We start from the raw sequence: 18,722 nt of genomic DNA on the forward strand, positions 1-18,722 counted from the left end.
AATGGAGTCACCTATTGATCTTGGTGCTTTCGCCTCCTTCTCCTTGTTTTAAAGAAGTCTCCCAAGGAAACTAACACATTTCCCCACAATTCAGTAGTCCAACACAACAGGGGTATTAACAGGAATAGAATTAAAGGGAACAGCAGTTTAATAATGTAGACAGAGGATGCAATCATTATACAGTGCATGTATGCCTTGACCTCATATATTTTTAAAGATCCCCCCAACATCCTGATGTCACGCATACGACATCATGCACCATGTGACATCGCCTCCCCCCAATTCTTCTTCAGAAGCTGGTGCCTCTGAGCAGAGCAATACATTTGGCACCAACTTGGCTGCCAGAAGGAGGCGTACAAGGCGCCATCCAATCTCTTAGGGACTCCACTCCGGATTTGTGTAGGGTTTACTTCTTAGCCTTTTTCTTCTCCCAAAGATATCTTGCAAGGCAATGAAGGTTTGGGTCCTAAGGCTTTATGGGTCAAAACCAGTACTTTGAATACAGCCTGGAAACTAATCATAGCCAGTGCAGTCAGGACAGAACTGGTGTTACATGTTTGGACCACTCTGCCTCAGTTAACAGTCTGGCCTCTGAATTCTGCACCAGCTGCAGTCTCCAAATTGTCTTAAAAGGCAGCCCCATGCATTGATGTAATCCAGCCTTGAGGTTACCAGAGCATAGAAAGCAGACTTGGCTGCCCAGTTGAGCCTCAAGCAACAGTAATGGATCCAGAAGTATCCTCAAGCTATAGGATCTACCTGCTCCTTCAGAGGGAGTGCAACAACATCTAGAGCAGGTTACATCCCATCCATCTGGTTTAGGGAACCACCCACTAACACAGCCTTTCTCAACCTGTGCTTCCCCAGATGTTGAACTACAACTCCCATCACCCCTAGCTAGCAAGGCTCAGGGATGATGGGAGTTGTAGTCCAACAACATCTGGGGACCCACAGGTTGAGAACTGCTGCACTAACAGGACCTCAGTCTTGTCTGATTAAGCTTCAGTTTATTGGCTCTCATCCAATCCATTACCGAGGCAAGACATTGATCTAGCACACCCACTGCCTCACCTGAAGATGTATAGGAGAAGCAGAGATGTGTGTCGCCAGCAAATTGCTAACCATGTACTCCAAAACTCGAGATGACCCCATTAAGCAATTTCATGTAGAGGCTGAATAGCATGGGAGATAACACAGAACTCTCCAGAAGCTGACACAGAAAGGCTCCATGAGGCCAAACAATATTCCTCAAGGATAACCCCATGAAAACAGCCATCCAAGTGGGACTGGAATCATCACAGTGGTGGTGCCCACTCTCAATTTGGACAGCTACTCCAGAAGAAGACAATTGTTAATGGTATCAAAAGCCACTGAGAAATCAAGGATAATAAAACAGGGACACATTCCCACTGCGGCTCTTCCAACAAAGGGCCACCAAGGCAATGTCTGCACCAAAAGCAGGCCTAAACCCAAATCGAAATACATCTGGGAAAACCAGTGTCATCCAAGAGAGTCTGGATTTGGCCAGTGACTGCCCAAGAACCTTGTCCAAGAAGTGGAGATTGCTATATTGATCTGTACTGATTTTGGCTCCAGGTGTGCCAGATGAAACACACAGATTTTTAGAATGAGGACTTACTTTCGGTTTGCTTCTTGATCTTCAGAGTTACAGTTTCTCCAGCCATCTGGAGTAGATGAATGGCTTCACTCAGAGGCTTCCCCTTAAGGCTTACATTATTAATAGCTAATATCCGGTCTCCTACATGGATCGCTCCAGTCCTAAAGAACAAGCAAATGAAAATTCCAACTGTTATGCAAGACAGTAATTTCATTAAACCAGCCCATAAATAAAGATATCCATGTTCAGTTGATGGATGCATGTGTGGCAAGATTTAAAGTTCTGTGGTAATCAGAAGAAAAACATGAAAACAAATACACAACTATTTCCAGATTAGCAGGCACTTCTCCAAATTCAGTGATTTATAATGGAAAGAGAAGCCCATGTCTTCACCCGTTCTACACATAATGCTTCTCAATCATCTATAAAGGCTGATCCATGAATTCCAATTGAAACAAACAAACAAACAAAAACTCCCAGACCTGTATATGCATATCTCTGCCTACACAATCTGCCAGGGTTTGGGAACCTTCACTTCTTGGGCCCCATTAGGCCCAGAACAGATCCCAAATTGGCCCATGGAGTGGTTTCTCACAAACCATCTGCACACCTGACATCATATGTCATATGGATGTGGATTTAAGGGAGCTCTCAATTGCCCCTTGGCCAGCTGACTGGGAGCCATGCTGGGATCAGCTACACAAGGGAGCTCCCCAATGGGCTTTGAACCCAAGCTGCGTCCTCTGCAGAGGGGAAAATGCTCCATTTATAAATACTGTGTTTTTACTTCTGCAGAGACATCAAAGTGGTTACCAATCAGCTGTTTGGTGGTTACCGCAATCTCCTTTGAAGATGCCCTTTCAGCGATAGTCAGCTGATTGGTGCTAGAGTGGCTTGCTGTAACCACCAATCTGCTGATCAGTGACCTCCTTTGAACTGTGACAGGTTTCAACCACCTGCAGTCATTATGATGCCATGTGAGCAGCAAGTGGGAAGTCCCTTTGCCCTCACTGCCATGGGAAGAAGCCACAGCCAATGTCTGACATCATGATGTCAAGAATACCTGTAAAAAAAATAAATGGGTTGCCATAGCCAATCAGATGAAATGGCAGTGAAGTCAAAGAAGGCAGAAGACAGCGATGTCAAATAAGAAGGGGGGGGGGGTAACATTGCCTCAGAGTAGCAGGCAGAGGAACAAAAATGTGCCAAGAAGCAGAACATCATCCAAATGTTTGGTGAGGCCAATATTTTGCCTTGTCATTTGTCTGGCTATGGTGAATAGACTAATTTTGAGTTGCATTACAGAATGTATGGTGCCCATAATAAAAGATATGATTCACCTATGAACACTACAAAACATACAAAACACAGTGAAGATGGTATAAAGCCAGTGTGGTGTAGTGGTTAAGAGTGGTAGACTCGTAATCTGGGGAACCGGGTTCGCGTCCCCACTCCTCCACATGCAGCTGCTGGGTGACCTTGGGCTAGTCACACTTCTTTGAAGTCTCTCAGCCCCACTCACCTCACAGAGTGTTTGTTGTGGGGGAGGAAGGGAAAGGAGAATGTTAGCTGCTTTGAGACTCCTTCGGGTAGTGATAAAGCGGGATATCAAATCCAAACTCTTCTTCTATAAAGAAAGAGTATTCCTCAGGGAAGTGACCCATTCAGTTTGATCCGGGCTTGCTTGACTTTAGTAATTCATCTAAATAGACTGTGAACTACAAAGGGTTGAGTGAGTTTCACCTGACCCTTGGGGTGCTGCACACAGAGACCACAATAATAAAGGCTGCCTTTGCATGACCTAAGTACACCATCCAGCTCACAGGTGGAATTCAAGGTACAGCTCAACTGTGGGTTGTTTTCCAATGGACGCAGAGGCCAATTGTGCCATATCCTCCATTTAGATCACAGTTGTTCCATTAAGCTACAGCTGCAACAGACATTCATTTCCTTGCATGCTCTAAATTGCACTACAACTCAAGCGTTGTTTAAGTACACAGAGACCAATGGCCGGCCAGTTTCAGAATGCTTGCTGTACCCATGTCCATTTTCCTTGTGCTTCTGCTATTCTAGCCATCAGCTGTGGTAAAATCTCCAAGAATTGTCATTTAAGCATATTTTATCTTCCCATCAGAAGAGTCTGTCTTAGCTACTCCCCTCCCTTCCGGGAGTAAATTACTTTTGCTTGCAGATCTCCCAAACAAAAGAACGCTGCCTATTTTCAGTCACAGAAAACAAAAGCTTAGCACACAGAACAGCAATCAGTTTTGGAAATCTTGTTTGTTGGCAGCTTATAGGGATATAATTCAACTTCTTTATATTTTATGCTCTCTCTCTCCTCCACCCTGCTTTTTCCTTTGAGTCAGGATTGATTTCTCAACTATCCACTAGAGGTCACTATGGTGCCAGTTTAAATAGCAAAGTTAACTTTATTTCCAAACAGTGGATTAGTGAACTGAAATTATAAAATTCCTCTGTTTTCAATAGCAGCTGAATGGATTGGTATAAATTATGGCTCAAAAATTCTGGGAAGGGAATGTGCATGGGCCCAAAGATTCACCCTGTATCTATTTTGTTTTTAAACAAAATAAATTTCTGAATTGCACTATGCTTTTTACACTTCGATCTGCGCTCCAGGTTCCGAGCCATTCTGTATACAAGTGAAGTTCTGCGTTCTCCATTCATTACATATATATATATTTATTTATTACGGCCATAGGCCCATACAGATAAAAACAAGACATAAATAACAGCTTGTGCACGTGGGAAAAAACAGCCGCTAAAACACCACTGTAACAATAAAATACAATAAGATGGCATGACATACTGCGCCTTAATTAGCTTGTAGTGCTCCTTGGCAACGCTTTTGGGTAAGGACAGCGACCAGAAACCTAGCCACTCTCAGGGTCGTATGGGTATCCTTGTCCTGCAAGATTTGGGCAAGGTGGAATTTTGGTGGGGTACCCTCTAGTTTCTGTATGATTGATCCCAACAAATTTGCCCGTGGCACATTGAACAAGGGGCAAGTGAACATAATGTGCTGAAGCGACTCCGGCGTCTCCTTATCACATTCGCACATGGCGGAGGCTTGATCCATTCATTACAACTGGGAAATATAAAAAATGGGTGCTATTTGCAAATAGGGCCACCCCTTCTGAGGAAATGAAGCCTGCCCAATTTCAGAATGATAGTTGCAGGGGTTCTCCTGCAAGGACAAACGTTACCAGTTTGCAGTGGTTACATGTGAACGGGGTGATGGTGGTGAAAAGAACAAAGGATCCACAGGAAAAACTGAGGTGGTGGTGGGGGGGAAATGTCATGTACCCCCAGCAATTTCACAAGCATGTAAACAAACAGTCCACAAATTACAAGCGGGATAGCTCAGTTGGTTAGGGCATGGTGCTGATAATGCTAAGGTTGCAGGTTCAATCCCCATATGCTACAGCTACGTATTCCTATATTGCGGGGGGTTGGATTAGATGAATATCAGGGTCCCTTCCATCTCTATGATTCTAAGGTTATGTGGCTGCACATTTTGAACACAGCACTCCTGATTGGTTCCTTGCTTGTAACTGACAGACACACACACACACACACACACACACACACACACACCTTGCACAAACATATCCGCCAATGCATAAACATAATAGCACTGAATATACTACCTGGAAGAAGCTTCACAGTTTCCCCAAGCAACACAAAATTGCCCGCTGGGAGCTCAGAAACTGTGACAGCCATTCAGCACACAAACCTCTCACGTCTCCTCTCAAGATCACGTGCAACCAAGTTCTCTCTCCTCTCTTTCCTTACACGCACAGCCACGTAACTGTGCAGAAAGGTCTACACCACCCACGTATGCAGCCTCTATTTAATTCAGTGGTACAAATGAGCAGAAGAGCTTCCCAGTGGATTACACGCGGAGTATCATTATATCATGCCTGCCCATTAGGATGCAAATTGCAACTCACCTTTCCGCCAGCCCTCGTTTTGTCAGTCCTGAAATGACAATTGGGTCAAAAGGCTCCTCGGTCCCTGAAATAGTGATTCCCAGGGGTCCACCGTATCTCTTTAGCTCCACTGTGTAGATGATAGCACCAGTTGTTTCTTGCTCATCTGTTAAGAGGAAAGGAGGGCTCTGATTATAGAAATCACCCTAAACTAAAGGAACTCCTGAGATTAGTCCTAGATCATCTAGAAGATACAGGCTGATTATAAACTTCCATTAGACCTACTGCTTGTTCTTTCCAGTTATCAAAAAAACCCAGTAACCGCCAAAGAGGATTGGGAAATGATCATTTATTGCTTAATAGCTAGTAGCATGTGATTACTAATTTCATTATAATACAGGAAGGAATGAAGTGCATATTTTAATTTTTTTCCTCCCCGCTTCCTACAATTTCCCATGAATTCTAATTGTTATTGATACAAAATACCTTTAACTTGTAGTCACTGATCTAAGTAATGCATCAATTTGTATTTGTAATTAATTTTGGTATATATGCTTTGATGCAACTTTGCTAATTAATATATCCAGAAACAATTATCTGAGTGTTTATTGCCGTTTGGATTTTAATTTTAAGGAATTGCTGCATGCCACATGCTGTAATTCAAACAAATATATATCTCAATGCAACCATGTTAAAACAGTTTAAAGATGAAAATGAATAAAAACGATGTCACAAAGAAAAACAATAAGGGAAGGAAAACAGGTGGAATCTGAAAGTATTGGACCGTACATAACTGCATTTATTAGCTAGGCAATTTTGTTTCCATTAATATACCTATGTTTCTAATAAGGCCATTTAGATACTGGTACTCTGTTCAATGCATAAACACTTATTTAATAATGATAAGGAATCTTCAAGGTATGCATCATAGCTGTCAACTTTTCCCTTTTCTTGCGAGGAATCCTATTTGGAATAATGGAATTTCCCTTAAAAAATGGAAAACGTTGACAGCTATGGTATGCATCAAAGTATTTCCTAGCAAAAGAGTAAGTAACCTTTAAGCCTTAGAGTAGGTTTGTAGGCACTTGCTGTGTGCACATGCGCACCAACACATGAGTGCACAGGCACATGTACACACTCACTACTTGAATAATGGTTTTCCAGTTTCTCTGCCAGGCTTTTCTTAAGTATTGGAGTGTTTTATTAAAATGGCTCAGAAATAGCTTGATTCAGTGCTTTCGTACCAGAATTATCCTCATCCTTCCTGATCTTCAATTTGACAAGTTCTTCACACTGCTTTAAGATCTGCACCGCATCCTCCATTGAGCAATTGTCGAGTCGGATATTATCAATGGCTAACAGCTTGTCTCCGGGCTCTAAGGTGCCGGTCCTGTGAGTAACGGAAAAAAACCAAGCCTGTGTTTAACACATTCCAAATAACTGCATACTTTGTTCTTCTCCAAGAGCTGTTGCAGTACTGTGGGTGGTATGGCAACTCTTCTGCAGAAGAGAATTTGCCCAGGTTAATGATTAAAAAAACCCCAAGATATTTCTGCATAGAAACAGGTTCAAATAACTAAAATCCAGCCTGAGAATACACCTCATTATTAGCAATTCCCTCAACTGGTGAAAATTAGGCAGCCTTTCAACATTTCAATTGGGGTACCTTAAATAAGTGAGAAAATAAAAAAATGAGTCACAGGTGAAGGAAGCTGGTGTCAAGAAACCGTTTTGTGAATTACATTGTTCTCCATACATCATGAAAGGACATAGGGAGGTGCTGTTATTGGCTCTCCTCATCTCTCATGGTGTGTCATCCAGAGCAGAGGTAGCCAACTTGTTGCCCTACAGATGTTTGACTACAACTCCCATCAGCCCTGATCACTGGCTTTGCTGGCTAGGGCTGATGGGAGTTGTAGTCCAACAACAGCTGGAAGCTTCCATGTTGGCTACGTTAAAATAATATAGACCAGTTTATACTGCACGTAACTCAGAGAGCAAACTCTTAATGCATGCATGTTCTACTTTTATATAACAAGGCAGTGCTGGCAACACTGCTTGTACTGGAATCAAGTAGGCTTAAGTGAGATTCCAGGAGTCAGTATGCTTATAAAATACTAATTTATTAAAGCCAGGACTGTACTCTAATTAGACCTACTTCTATACTGAGGCCAAAGGAAATGTCAGGCCACGGCACACCTTGTCACATAGAGGAGGGAGAAAGGTTGTTTTCTGCTGCTCCAGAGAAGTGGACACAGAGCAATGGATCCAAACTACAAGAAAGAAGATTCCACCTAAACATTAAGAAGAACTTCCTGACAGTAAGAGTTGTTCAACAGTGGAATTTGCTGCCAAGGAGTGTGGTGGAGTCTCCTTCTTTGGAGGTCTTTAAGCAGAGGCTTGACAACCATATGTCAGGATTGCTCTGACGGTGTTTCCTGCTTGGCAGGGGGTTGGACTCGATGGCCCTTGTGGTCTCTTCCAACTCTATGATTCTATGTGAATAACTTCAGCAAGTCTAATTACACACAGGATGAGAATATGCAAACATCTGAGAACTTCGGAAGACATGGAAAATGTTTGGTGTTACAGTTCATTGGTCCTGATGTTTGGGAAGGAGGCAGAGCACACATACTTTGCACAACGAACCCAGTTCAACCCCCAACATCTTAAGCTGAAAAGATCTCAGGAGGCTGGTCTGAGAAAGAGCTTTGCTGTTGCCTTCAGGCCCTGCTTGCTGGCATCTTATAGGCATCTGGTTGGCCACTGTATGAGCAGGACCTTGGATTGGATAACTGGGTTCAGCTGATTTAGTGTCTGAGACTTGTAAGTGGAAAATTAGATTCTTCACTTACCTGTGTGCTACACTTCCCTTCTTGATATCAGAGATAATTAAAGGCTCCCCAGACTTTCTGCTTGCTGTTATGAGAGAGATACCACAGAGTCAAAACTCAATCTGTACCTCTAGGATAATCTTTAGCATTACACTAACTTCACAAAGCAGGAAACGGTAGATTGTACAAGTCTTTGGAATTCAAAATTGAATGGAAGATTCATGCTGAGAAAGCCTAACACTTGGCCTAAAGTTTATTAAGCATTGGCATTGACAGGCACTTTAAGAACATCACATTTCTACACACTTATCCCCAAACAGGAGATTTCTTTCTGGACTTTCATGGCGTCATGATTATGGCAACAATATAAGCCCGTGTGGTGCAATGGTTAGACTTCAGGACCCCCAGGCTTGAATCCCCCATCAGTTGTGGAGAGTGGGGGGGGGGGGAGAACTACCACAACTTGATTTATGTTATGATCCAAACAACTGAGTCATATTCACAGAGACCAATGACCTGGACAAGAGAAGAGTAAAAAGGCATCGATTTCTGTTCAGGCCCGTGTTTCGTCTCATGCAGCACTGTTTCTGCTCCACTGCAGTTTGACTGCCAACAGAAACTATACAATTCCTCTCACGAATTGTCTGATACAGTGGAATCTTACATAATTCATTACGTGGTTAATTTATCATCACGTTACTCCACACCATTTATTTAAACACAAATACCATTCATTTCAATGCAAAGGAAACGCAATGCAACTCAGGGAGGGAAAGTTATCGATTATGCAGACTGAAAAGAACAAGAGAAGCAAATATTGATCATATTTGCTGGACTGATTTCTGCTCCAGACGTGGGACGAATAAACAAAAAGAAGCAATTTCCATTCCCGTCAGAATCCTCCAACATCCCTAACAAAGGGTGAGCGCAGATGGCTCCAGAAAAACTAGGCTTGGGAAGCAAAGGGGTGGCAAGAACCATTATTACGAGAGCAATAAAGAAATCAAAGTGACCAAAAGATGGGGAGGTGGTGAATGGGGGTAAGAGGAAATACTGTGGAACACCCACCACCCTTCAGCTATCTTTGATGGTGCAACCTTTTCCTTCTCCTATGGCAGGAGTATCACAGCGGACAGATCCACAAAGATAGCTCAAGAGTAAAAGGGGAGGGAGCAGGTGTCCTAGAGATTCCACATACTCGACATACAACAAGATGATGTACCCATAGAGTAGGGATGGGGAACATTTTCCAGTGCAACGTTCCCTTGTGAGCAACCTTTCCGAGGCTGCATGCTAGTTGTGGGGAAAGCCAGAGATAAAAGTGGATGAAGCAACACATGTGACTATTATCTTTGCACAGCAGGCTGTGTTCCAGTCACACAAAATCCAGAGGTTCCAACACACATGTCCACCCATTGCGTCCTCCCCCCAGGCAAGCAGCAGGCACTATCACAGCTCACGGACAGATCCCAAGCAGGCCTGAGGGCCACATTCAATCCATTGGCCTGAAGTTCCCCCAGCCCTGTCACATAGGACTGTAGAGGGAATCCAAGAGTACGGCTTCTTGCCAGGAAGCATTTCACTTCATTATCTTTTTCTCAGCCACATCTGATTGTGAGCAGACCAGGACATCTGATACCTGTTTAAAACTAAGGGCATTTTTACCACAGAAATGGTATAGAGCGAGATAACAAGAATCAGTTCCAAAGCTGTTCAGATCTTTCTCCTGTTTCCCCCCCTTCCTGGTTGAACAAATTCGCCTCTATTGAATAATATAAAAATGCAATTAGTCAGTACCTATGCATAGACCTAGAGGGACGCGGGTGGTGCTGTGGGTTAAACCACAGAGCCTAGGACTTGCCGATCAGAAGGTCGGCGGTTCGAATCCCTGCAGCGGGGTGAGCTCCCGTTGCTCGGTCCCAGCTCCTGCCCACCTAGCAGTTTGAGAGCACATCAAAGTGCAAGTAGATAAATAGGTATCGCTCCAGTGGGAAGGTAAACAGTGTTTCCGTGCGCTGCTCTGGTTCGCCAGAAGCAGCTTAGTCATGACCCGGAAGCTGTACGCCGGCTCCCTCGGCCAATAAAATGAGATGAGAGCCACAACTCTAGAGTCGGCCACGACGGGACCTAATGGTCAGGGGTCCCTTTACCTTTACCTTTATGCATGGTCCAATCAACCATTATTAGATCATCTCAGCAATGGTAGAAGTAGGCAGAAAGGTCTAGCACTGCAATTCTCTACACATGTACTCAGAAGCATAGCTGGCCAAGTCCAATGGATCTTACTCCCAGCCATTTCCCAGCATTTATTAAGGTTAACTTGTTGAAGGGCTCTTACAGATAACAGAGGCATAAAATAATCCAACTCTCCATGAATTGGCCTTGTAATTGCCCCAAACTACACTTCTCTCATCAAAGTTAGATATGCACGCTAGGCCTACATTTATCCTGGTACAACACACATTATTGCTGAATGCAGCAACCCACTCACTAATAAGCACAAAAGAAGATACCATCAGAGAAGAAATAATTCGGTCTCTGGAGCTGGTTTGTCAATGGCAAAATTTGAACTACGCTTTTCAAAACAGGCTTAATGATATTTAATTTGGATGTAGCAACATAGATCTAGGAAGCTGTGCTGCATACCGGTAATTAAAAGAATTTCCAGCCCAGAATTCAGCAGAACTGGTAACAATTCAATTTGCTTTAAATAGTCACATATAATTAGAACACTTTACAAAAAACAACAACGCTTAATAATATTAAACAAGGCAAACTCTCCTCTTAAAAGTAATTCAGTATCGTACTGATTGTTCTGTGATGCTCCTCCCAATATGCAAATCATACAAACGAATTTAGGGGACTACTGATCAGCAGTCAATTAGTATTCAATTAACCCTACTAGATCTTATTAGCCAAATTAAATTCTCATGGGCAAGTGCCACCTCTTCCTGTTCACCACTCAGGTTTTCTTTCAGCTGGCCTTTTAATCCAATGCTGAAATTAGAATGGGTTTGCTTTGTTTTTAATTCATGGAGCCATTATATGCAGCTCAGGCTTGTTATCTGGCAATTCATATTAAAGGCTTCATGTATATCTCCATTCTATTCTACCAGAACTCCACCATGCCTTCTTGAGTTGTGAATGAAAACGACATTGTCCTTGTTTCCTATGGTGCTATGTACTAGAGCAGGGGTGGGAAACCATTTTGGCCTGACAGGCAGATCCCACTCCCATAGGTCAATTTTTACAGGTGGGTGGGGCAACCTGCCTGTCAATCACTAGGTGTTGTTATGACATCAGATGATTGATAGGTGGGTTGTCTTGCCCTCTTGTAAAAGTCCCTTGCGCAGTGCTTGAGAACCACAGTGTAAGGGACTTTGCAGGCTTTCTGCTTGGAACTTGGCATAGCTCTGTCAGTAGAGAATGAGACTCTTAACCTCAAGAGTCATGAGTTTGAGCCCCACATTGGGGGGAAAGATTCCTGCATTGCAGGGGGTTGGACTAGATTGGCCCTTGTGGTCCCTTCCAACTCTATGGTTCTATGACTTTCCCAAGTGCAAAGCGTAGTACTAGCAAAGCTGTCTTCTGCAGGGATCAGCTGTACCACTGAGCACCCCATGGCTTGTCAGGTTGCCCAGACTGACAAACTGAAGTTATTCAACATAACAAACTACGGCTATCCAAGAGAAGAAGCTAAAGCTTGCAGACTTTTGGTTACACAGAAGGAAAGAGAAGGGAGTCAGCCTGGAAGAAGGCTAGCTTTGTTCACATCTTGCTAAACCAAAATTCAGTGTGATGTCTGAACGCAGTCTATATGATTGAGGCTCACCATCCCACCAATTGCTAACTACAGGCTAATCACCTGTTTGGAATTATAATTTCTTTTAAATAAAGAAACTTCCTTATATAATGCTCCATTGCACCAGAAGACTCATGTGTATGTATGTCTGCATATGTACGGCTTCTGATCCAAAGTTTCACTGTAGTCTGAGGCTTAGAAGTTAAAATATTCTCTGCAGAAGAAATCTGGAGAACGCACCAAACCTCAATCAAACACTCTCTTTCTTAGGTATTACTACATTAAACATGCTTAGCTTTGTGACATTTCTGCAGATCAATAACCAGGCATTTTGACAACAGAAATGCAAACTGTTCTCAAACCAACTTGATACTATTTCACAAGCTATCCTTCCTGCGCCCCGTTCGCCTTCATTGTTGCAGCTGGCAAGTAAAGAGATCTCAGTCTTGCCAGTAACTGCACCAATTGAGCCCACAACTCGGCCAGCTGGCCGCCTTTGTATGGATCACAGTATTCACACTAAGGGGCATTTAAGGGTAATTCCACGTTTTGAGGGTACCAGCTCATGTCTCAGCACAACAAAAGAGGAAGGATGTTCGGCATTCTTATTTACTTTTCCTGATTCGTAGGCATGCTCCCACAATATCTGCAGGGAGCCTGTCTACTTCTGCTTTATGGTATGATAGATGAAGTGTCTCAAAACACATGTCCATTTTGTGTTTTTAATAGGATGCATAATGACTTGGACTGGGAAATTATTCCCCTCAGAGGAGCTTGAGCACATAACTCACATGCACCAGTGACTCTGCCAGTTATAAAACACCTTCTACTATTGATTGAGACAAAGCAGCATTTGGGAAATGTGTAATTAAACAAAGTCTAATACAGCTATAAAGCCACATCTCAGAAACAAAGTGTTCATAAGGGTTTGGGGGGGGGGGAGAAATGATTTAAAAAAGCCACGAGAACTCAAGAATAGCTGAGCCAAGGGGAACACAAATATACACAGGACAAAATACATTTCAGGTCTGAATTACAAAAGAGGAGCAGTCAGCATAAAAATCTACTACTACTAGAATACTTCTGTAGAATCCATTAATTTAAGACAGGGTTTATAAATTAAACATTGTTCTAGCAGGGTATTCCTTTCAAGCTCTCCTCCAAATCCTGAATACAGAACAGAACGATTCACAAAGGTATTTCTGAGGAGGGTTAAATTCCGCTTCACGTACTACCAATGTACAGGTGTTGAAAGTCTCCCCTGTCTGCGGTAGTAAGATCAGGGCTTCTAACATGGTTTTCAGTGCTAGTCTTAAAACCACAGTCTTTTCACATAAAAATCTATTCCTAGTGTTCCTCCCCTCCAAGTTTTGTTGGTTTCAGCTGCCTCAGACTGCAATCTTAAACACACTGACCTAGGAATAAATCCCACTGAACTCAATGGAGCTTATTTCTGAGGCGATATGCGTAGGATTGCGCTTTAATTTACCAAGGAGGAAAAGGACTTTCTGACATTGCTATTACTAAACTATTTGGTGTCAACCACAAATCATTTGGCGAGATCACAGATCCTTTTCAAACTTGTGCCAACTCCTGAGGTAGACTCTTCCACATGGTAAAACGTAGACCCAAATGAAAAAAGTTTTCATCACATTGAAAGGAAACATATGAATTGATCTTGACCTGCTTACAAGTTCAAAATATTTTGTGGAACTTATACAGTACAGGAAGAGTTTTAATCATGATTAGACAAAATGATGTCTTGCAAGATGTAACCCTCTCAAGCAATCCTCGGAGAAGCTATTTTAACTAAGACTTTAATTAAAGTATTTGAATTAAAGTATTCCAGCTGAGGCCAGAAGAGGCACATTACATATTATACAAATTATTTTAAAAGGACCAGTTGTTTACTCCACTTACTGCAAAACTCAGCAAGTATCTGTTTTGCAGCAAGTATCACATGCTTTGATCACCTGCACTTGACATACCATCATCAGTTAAATTATTGTTTCTCAATTGTTTCATAATTATGTTCATATTCACAAAAGCCCTATGATGCCAGCCACTATTGGTTCCGTTTTATAGTCAAGAGGTGGTGATGTAGCTATGGCTATTTAGTTTTATTTTTAAGTATGCAACTAATCTGATGTAATTCTACTAAGATGCCTTGACTGATTTAAGTGTGAACTTTGGATAAATATAAAAATGTGAAACTATTAGGATTTATTGAAATTACTATTTTTTGGAATAAAAAGGTAAAGGGACCTTCTGATTGGCAAGTCCTAGGCTCTGTGATTTAACCCAGAGCGCCACCCATGTCCCATATCTTTTGGAATACTGAGTTTATAAATAAAAAGCAGTGAAACCCACAGCATTTTGCAGCAGTTGCAGCTTGAAACTATTTTCAAGGTGCAGCACCACACATATGGTGGAGCTGGAGACAACCTGACATGAATACAGCTTCTAAGTAAGCAGCTGTAACCTGAGCCATACTTACAGCTGATAGTAATCCCAAGCTCCACACCTCTTTTCTTGGGTAGCTTCACGTGAAAGGTGCCACTGCTGGGAATGACCGATTCTGTAGAACCAAGAAGATTAGACAAGAAAGGATAATGCAGTTTCACATTGCTTTGCTGAGATGTCCTGCGTCACTCACAACTTAAATTGTGGGAGCACGCAGCTAAGAGCTAACACAAAGATGGTATTTGAAGTGGAGATCATAGTATTAATTAATTAATTCATTTATTTCCATCCCAGATTTCCTGCCAAAGGAGCCCTGGGTAGCCAACACATAAATGGTAAAACAATTACAACATCTAAAAACATCTACCAGGTAGTGTGTGTGTGTGTGTGTGTGTGTGTGTGTGTGTGTGTGTAAAGTATGTTCTCTGCCATTGGGCCACAGTCCCTCTCGTAGTTAAGTTCCACTAAAGTTGCAATACCACTGATGGTATGTTTGAAGCTTTCCCAAAGGCTGTTCCAAAAGTATACTGAAGCGATGCTAGAAGCTTGAGGGAAACCCTCTATTTCTAGCTTCAAGAAGGAGTACTTGCTAAGAAACAACTGAGTTCATGAGCCTGATCTAATTTCTCAACTGCTGAAAACAACTTGGTGCTGCCTCCAAAATCCATTAAATCCACAGTTTTAAGACATTGTCTGAAGACAAAGAAGCACCATTAAAAGGGAGTTTGCGGCTGTATCAAACAATTGTTTCCATACCTGCTACATCAAATTCAATCTCCAGCACAACCTTGTTAGTAAGTGCTGCATCCCGCAAGAGCTGGTTGGCTTCTTCCATTGTCCCATCTTCTGTTGCAATGCTGTTGATGGAAAGCACCCTATCTCCAACTTGCAGGAGGCCACACCTGCAGTCCAGAGTGGAGGAAAAACATGGGAGAGATCAGGAAAGGCGAGAGACTCACAGAGACTCTCAGGCTCCTATGTCAAAGAAGCCAGTCAGAGCAGCAATAAAGATGGGCAACCAGAGTATGAGTGTGAGGCCTGGCCTCCCCAGGCCTCTCTATGTTTGGTCACTGGGACTCTCCCCAAGCCACACCTCTTCTCTTAGGCCATGCTACTCACAAGCTGGCTCCACACCTTGAAGTACTTTTGCCTGGCTGGAAAGTGATAATGATGTCTCTTGCTCGCCTGGAGGGAGGGACATGTCTGTGTGTATGCAAAACCTCTGACTTCTGTGTGGCTTGAATGCAGCTTCTTGTACAAAGCTATGAATCACATTCATCACTCCACCCACTGTTGCTTCTGGCCACACCCACTACTAGCAGGTGCCCCACCCCCAAAGGATGTCGATAAGGGGATGTGCCCCACACCAGGTCCTCCACTCCTGGTGTGAAGTTCTGAGATGCCCCAACAGAACACAGAATCACCTTTGCACATGGATGCTGGAGCCTGACATGTTTTGGAGAATTTTAAGATGTGTTCTGCAAATTAATGCCAGCTCCTGCTGAAATTGTTTCTATTCTTAGATTAAACATCTTCCTGACACCATATATATATATATATATATATATATATATATATATATATATATAGTGTGTGTGTGTGTGTACATATTATGTATCTCACTACAACTAAGATCAAAGCTGTATTGAAGACAGAAAAACCGAGAGGTGCCCTTGCTCTGAAACCATGTCTAATGCTACAAAAGTCACATTAAGCATGCTGGAGCCCACTGGCGCCCAGACTAATGGCACTGAACATTACACACTGCTCTGATTAATATGTGGGTAATAGCACAAGCTACAAGTCTGTGGGTTCACCTCAATGTCTCAACAAATTGGGTAATCATTTATCCCTTGTAATTTCCTCTCTTGAAGCCAAATACACATGGGTGCTGCTTAACAGTGCTGAAAAGCCAATATTATTATAAGACACAATTCCAGGATTGCCTTGGCATGCACTTGGCATAAGGCAACTGCTGCCTGGTGTTTTGCAACAACTAACTCCGATGTTATAGGAGAGCAAGGAGGAGTCAAGCAACAGGCAGAGCACAGCAAGAAATGAAGAGAAATAAAAACTGTTGAGCAAAAAGGATCTGGGTATGAAACAAGACATCAATCTGTTAATTGTCATTTATGTACTGACACCATGGTGGCATACAACAAATTTAATGAATGAGCTCTGAGGCTTTTTCCAATCCTCTGAAGCAGATTTGTAGATGGTGTGGGTGCAGATGAGGGAAAGGAAGTTCAGTTGTGTGAGCAAAGGTTGTTCCACTCATGCAGTCACTTAGTTGGCTCTTATTTTCTGGTTAAAGAGACAACAGTCACACTCCTCCCTTTTTGTAAACTCCCTTCTGTCCAGTAGTTATGATGAATGGCTGGAGAAGTATTTGAGGAATTGCAGAAGCTGCTCTTTTTATCAATTTGAGATGTTTCTAAAGTATCCATCCAGGACTGTGAAGGATCCATTACTTTAACTGCTATTTTTATAACCACTGCACCGTGCTTCTAGGGCAATATCGTCAAACCATCTTGTGGAGTACAGATAAGTAGGAGAAAGTCGGTTATATATATATATATATTAACATCCTTTTGCTCTATGCATTAGATAGCTTTAATAAGCCGAGTCAAAAGCTTTTTATCTCTCTTATTAGTAGACTGAACAGAGTTAACAGGATGTTTCACACTCAAATCTTGCAGGTTTATAAAATTTTGTGACATGAAACCATGATCGCCTAACAAAGTCACTGGCATGAGATGCCACAGTTAACTTCTTCAAAAGTAAATTCAGAATTCAAATCAATGAATTCCCCTCTGCCCCCGGCTTGGCCTCCCTTTGCTGTACTAGACTCATGGAAAACACGAGCCCCACCAAGTCCTACTTTTCTGTGATCCCGGGGAATTTGAGACCTACCACTCCCTTTCAATTTCATAATAATAATGGCTTGTATACCCAGAGGTTCCCAAGTGCAAAGTTCATGGGAACGAATGTGCATGAAGCACTTGCCATTGTTACAGGGACAGTCTGAAAATGTGACCAGCTCTTGCAAAAAAAAATGCTTTGGTTAGTTTTTTAATCAAGCATTTGGCTTCCTCTTCCTTTGTTGTTTCCAGTTCTTTCACTAAGGCTTTTGTGGAATCCATAAAATTAAAAGAACACACACAAACTGAGACTTTTAAGGACTATATTCATAGGAGCCTTATGCTAGCGACAGCAGCTCAACATGCATTCCACATGTTGCGCTTGTGTGGTGGGTGGATAAATTGCAGCCTTTTTTATTTATTAAAGAAAAGCAACATTCAATAAAATAAAATTAAAATAATAGTCTACTACTACTACTACTATTATTATTAATACCCTGCCCATCTGGCTGAGTTTCCCCAGCCACTCTGGGCAGCTCCCAATCAAGTGTTAAAAACATTAAATATTAGAAACGTCCCTGAACAGGACTGCCTTCAGATGTTTTTTAAAGATAGGATAGCTACTTATTTCTTTCACATCTGAAGGGAGGGTGTTCCACAGGGTGGGTGCCACTACCGAGAAGGCCCTCTGCCTGGTTCTGTCTAGTTCATGCAAAGTCAGGGTCCTGCTGTGGAGATGCGATGGGAAAAACTTACTGGCGCTTTAGCTGAGATTCCTGCATTGCAGGGGGTTGGACCAGATCTTTGAGGTCTCTTCCAACTCTACAGTTCTATGATTCTATTAATGAAGAGCTACTTGATGAGCCAATTGCACACGTGGCACCTGAAACTCTACAAGTCATGTACATTAAAAAAAACCAAATAGCAAAAGGCAATTTTTATTTCTGCTGGCTAATGGTATAGAGCAGCAGTTCTCAACCTGTGGGTCCCCTATGTTGTTGGACTACAACTCCCATCATCCCTGACCACTGGTCATGCTGGTTCTCTTCTACCATGGATTGGAAGGAAGGTGGAAAGGGGATTTCAAGTGGGGAATGGCAGGGAAAGCTCTTGTTTTTATTTTAAAAACACAAGCTGTTAGGGCAAATGGTATCTAGTTTGGCCCTTGCTTGCAAGCTTGCAGCAGGAAATAAT

At 42.4% G+C, this 18,722-nt stretch overlaps 1 protein-coding gene across 8 annotated transcripts in view; it reads right to left on the reverse strand.

Annotated features, from left to right (window-relative positions):
- Positions 1–18,722, reverse strand: part of GRIP2 (glutamate receptor interacting protein 2) — a 379,568-nt gene that overhangs the window by 15,835 nt on the left and 345,011 nt on the right. For all 8 annotated transcript variants that reach the window (XR_014522913.1, XM_083491282.1, XM_083491280.1 and 5 more), the window contains exons 13-18: positions 15,424–15,569; positions 14,702–14,782; positions 8,424–8,487; positions 6,813–6,958; positions 5,590–5,734; positions 1,640–1,779 (exon numbers count right to left, since the gene is read on the reverse strand). Coding sequence is in view for 7 of the 8 variants with exons in the window: in XM_083491282.1 (XP_083347408.1) it covers positions 1,640–1,779; positions 5,590–5,734; positions 6,813–6,958; positions 8,424–8,487; positions 14,702–14,782; positions 15,424–15,569 (722 nt within the window). In the remaining variant the exon portion in view is untranslated. The remainder of the gene's footprint in view (positions 1–1,639; positions 1,780–5,589; positions 5,735–6,812; positions 6,959–8,423; positions 8,488–14,701; positions 14,783–15,423; positions 15,570–18,722) is intronic.

The sequence above is a fragment of the Podarcis liolepis genome (genome assembly GCF_965112155.1).
Source record: "Podarcis liolepis genome assembly, chromosome: 2".
NCBI lineage: Eukaryota > Metazoa > Chordata > Lepidosauria > Squamata > Lacertidae > Podarcis > Podarcis liolepis.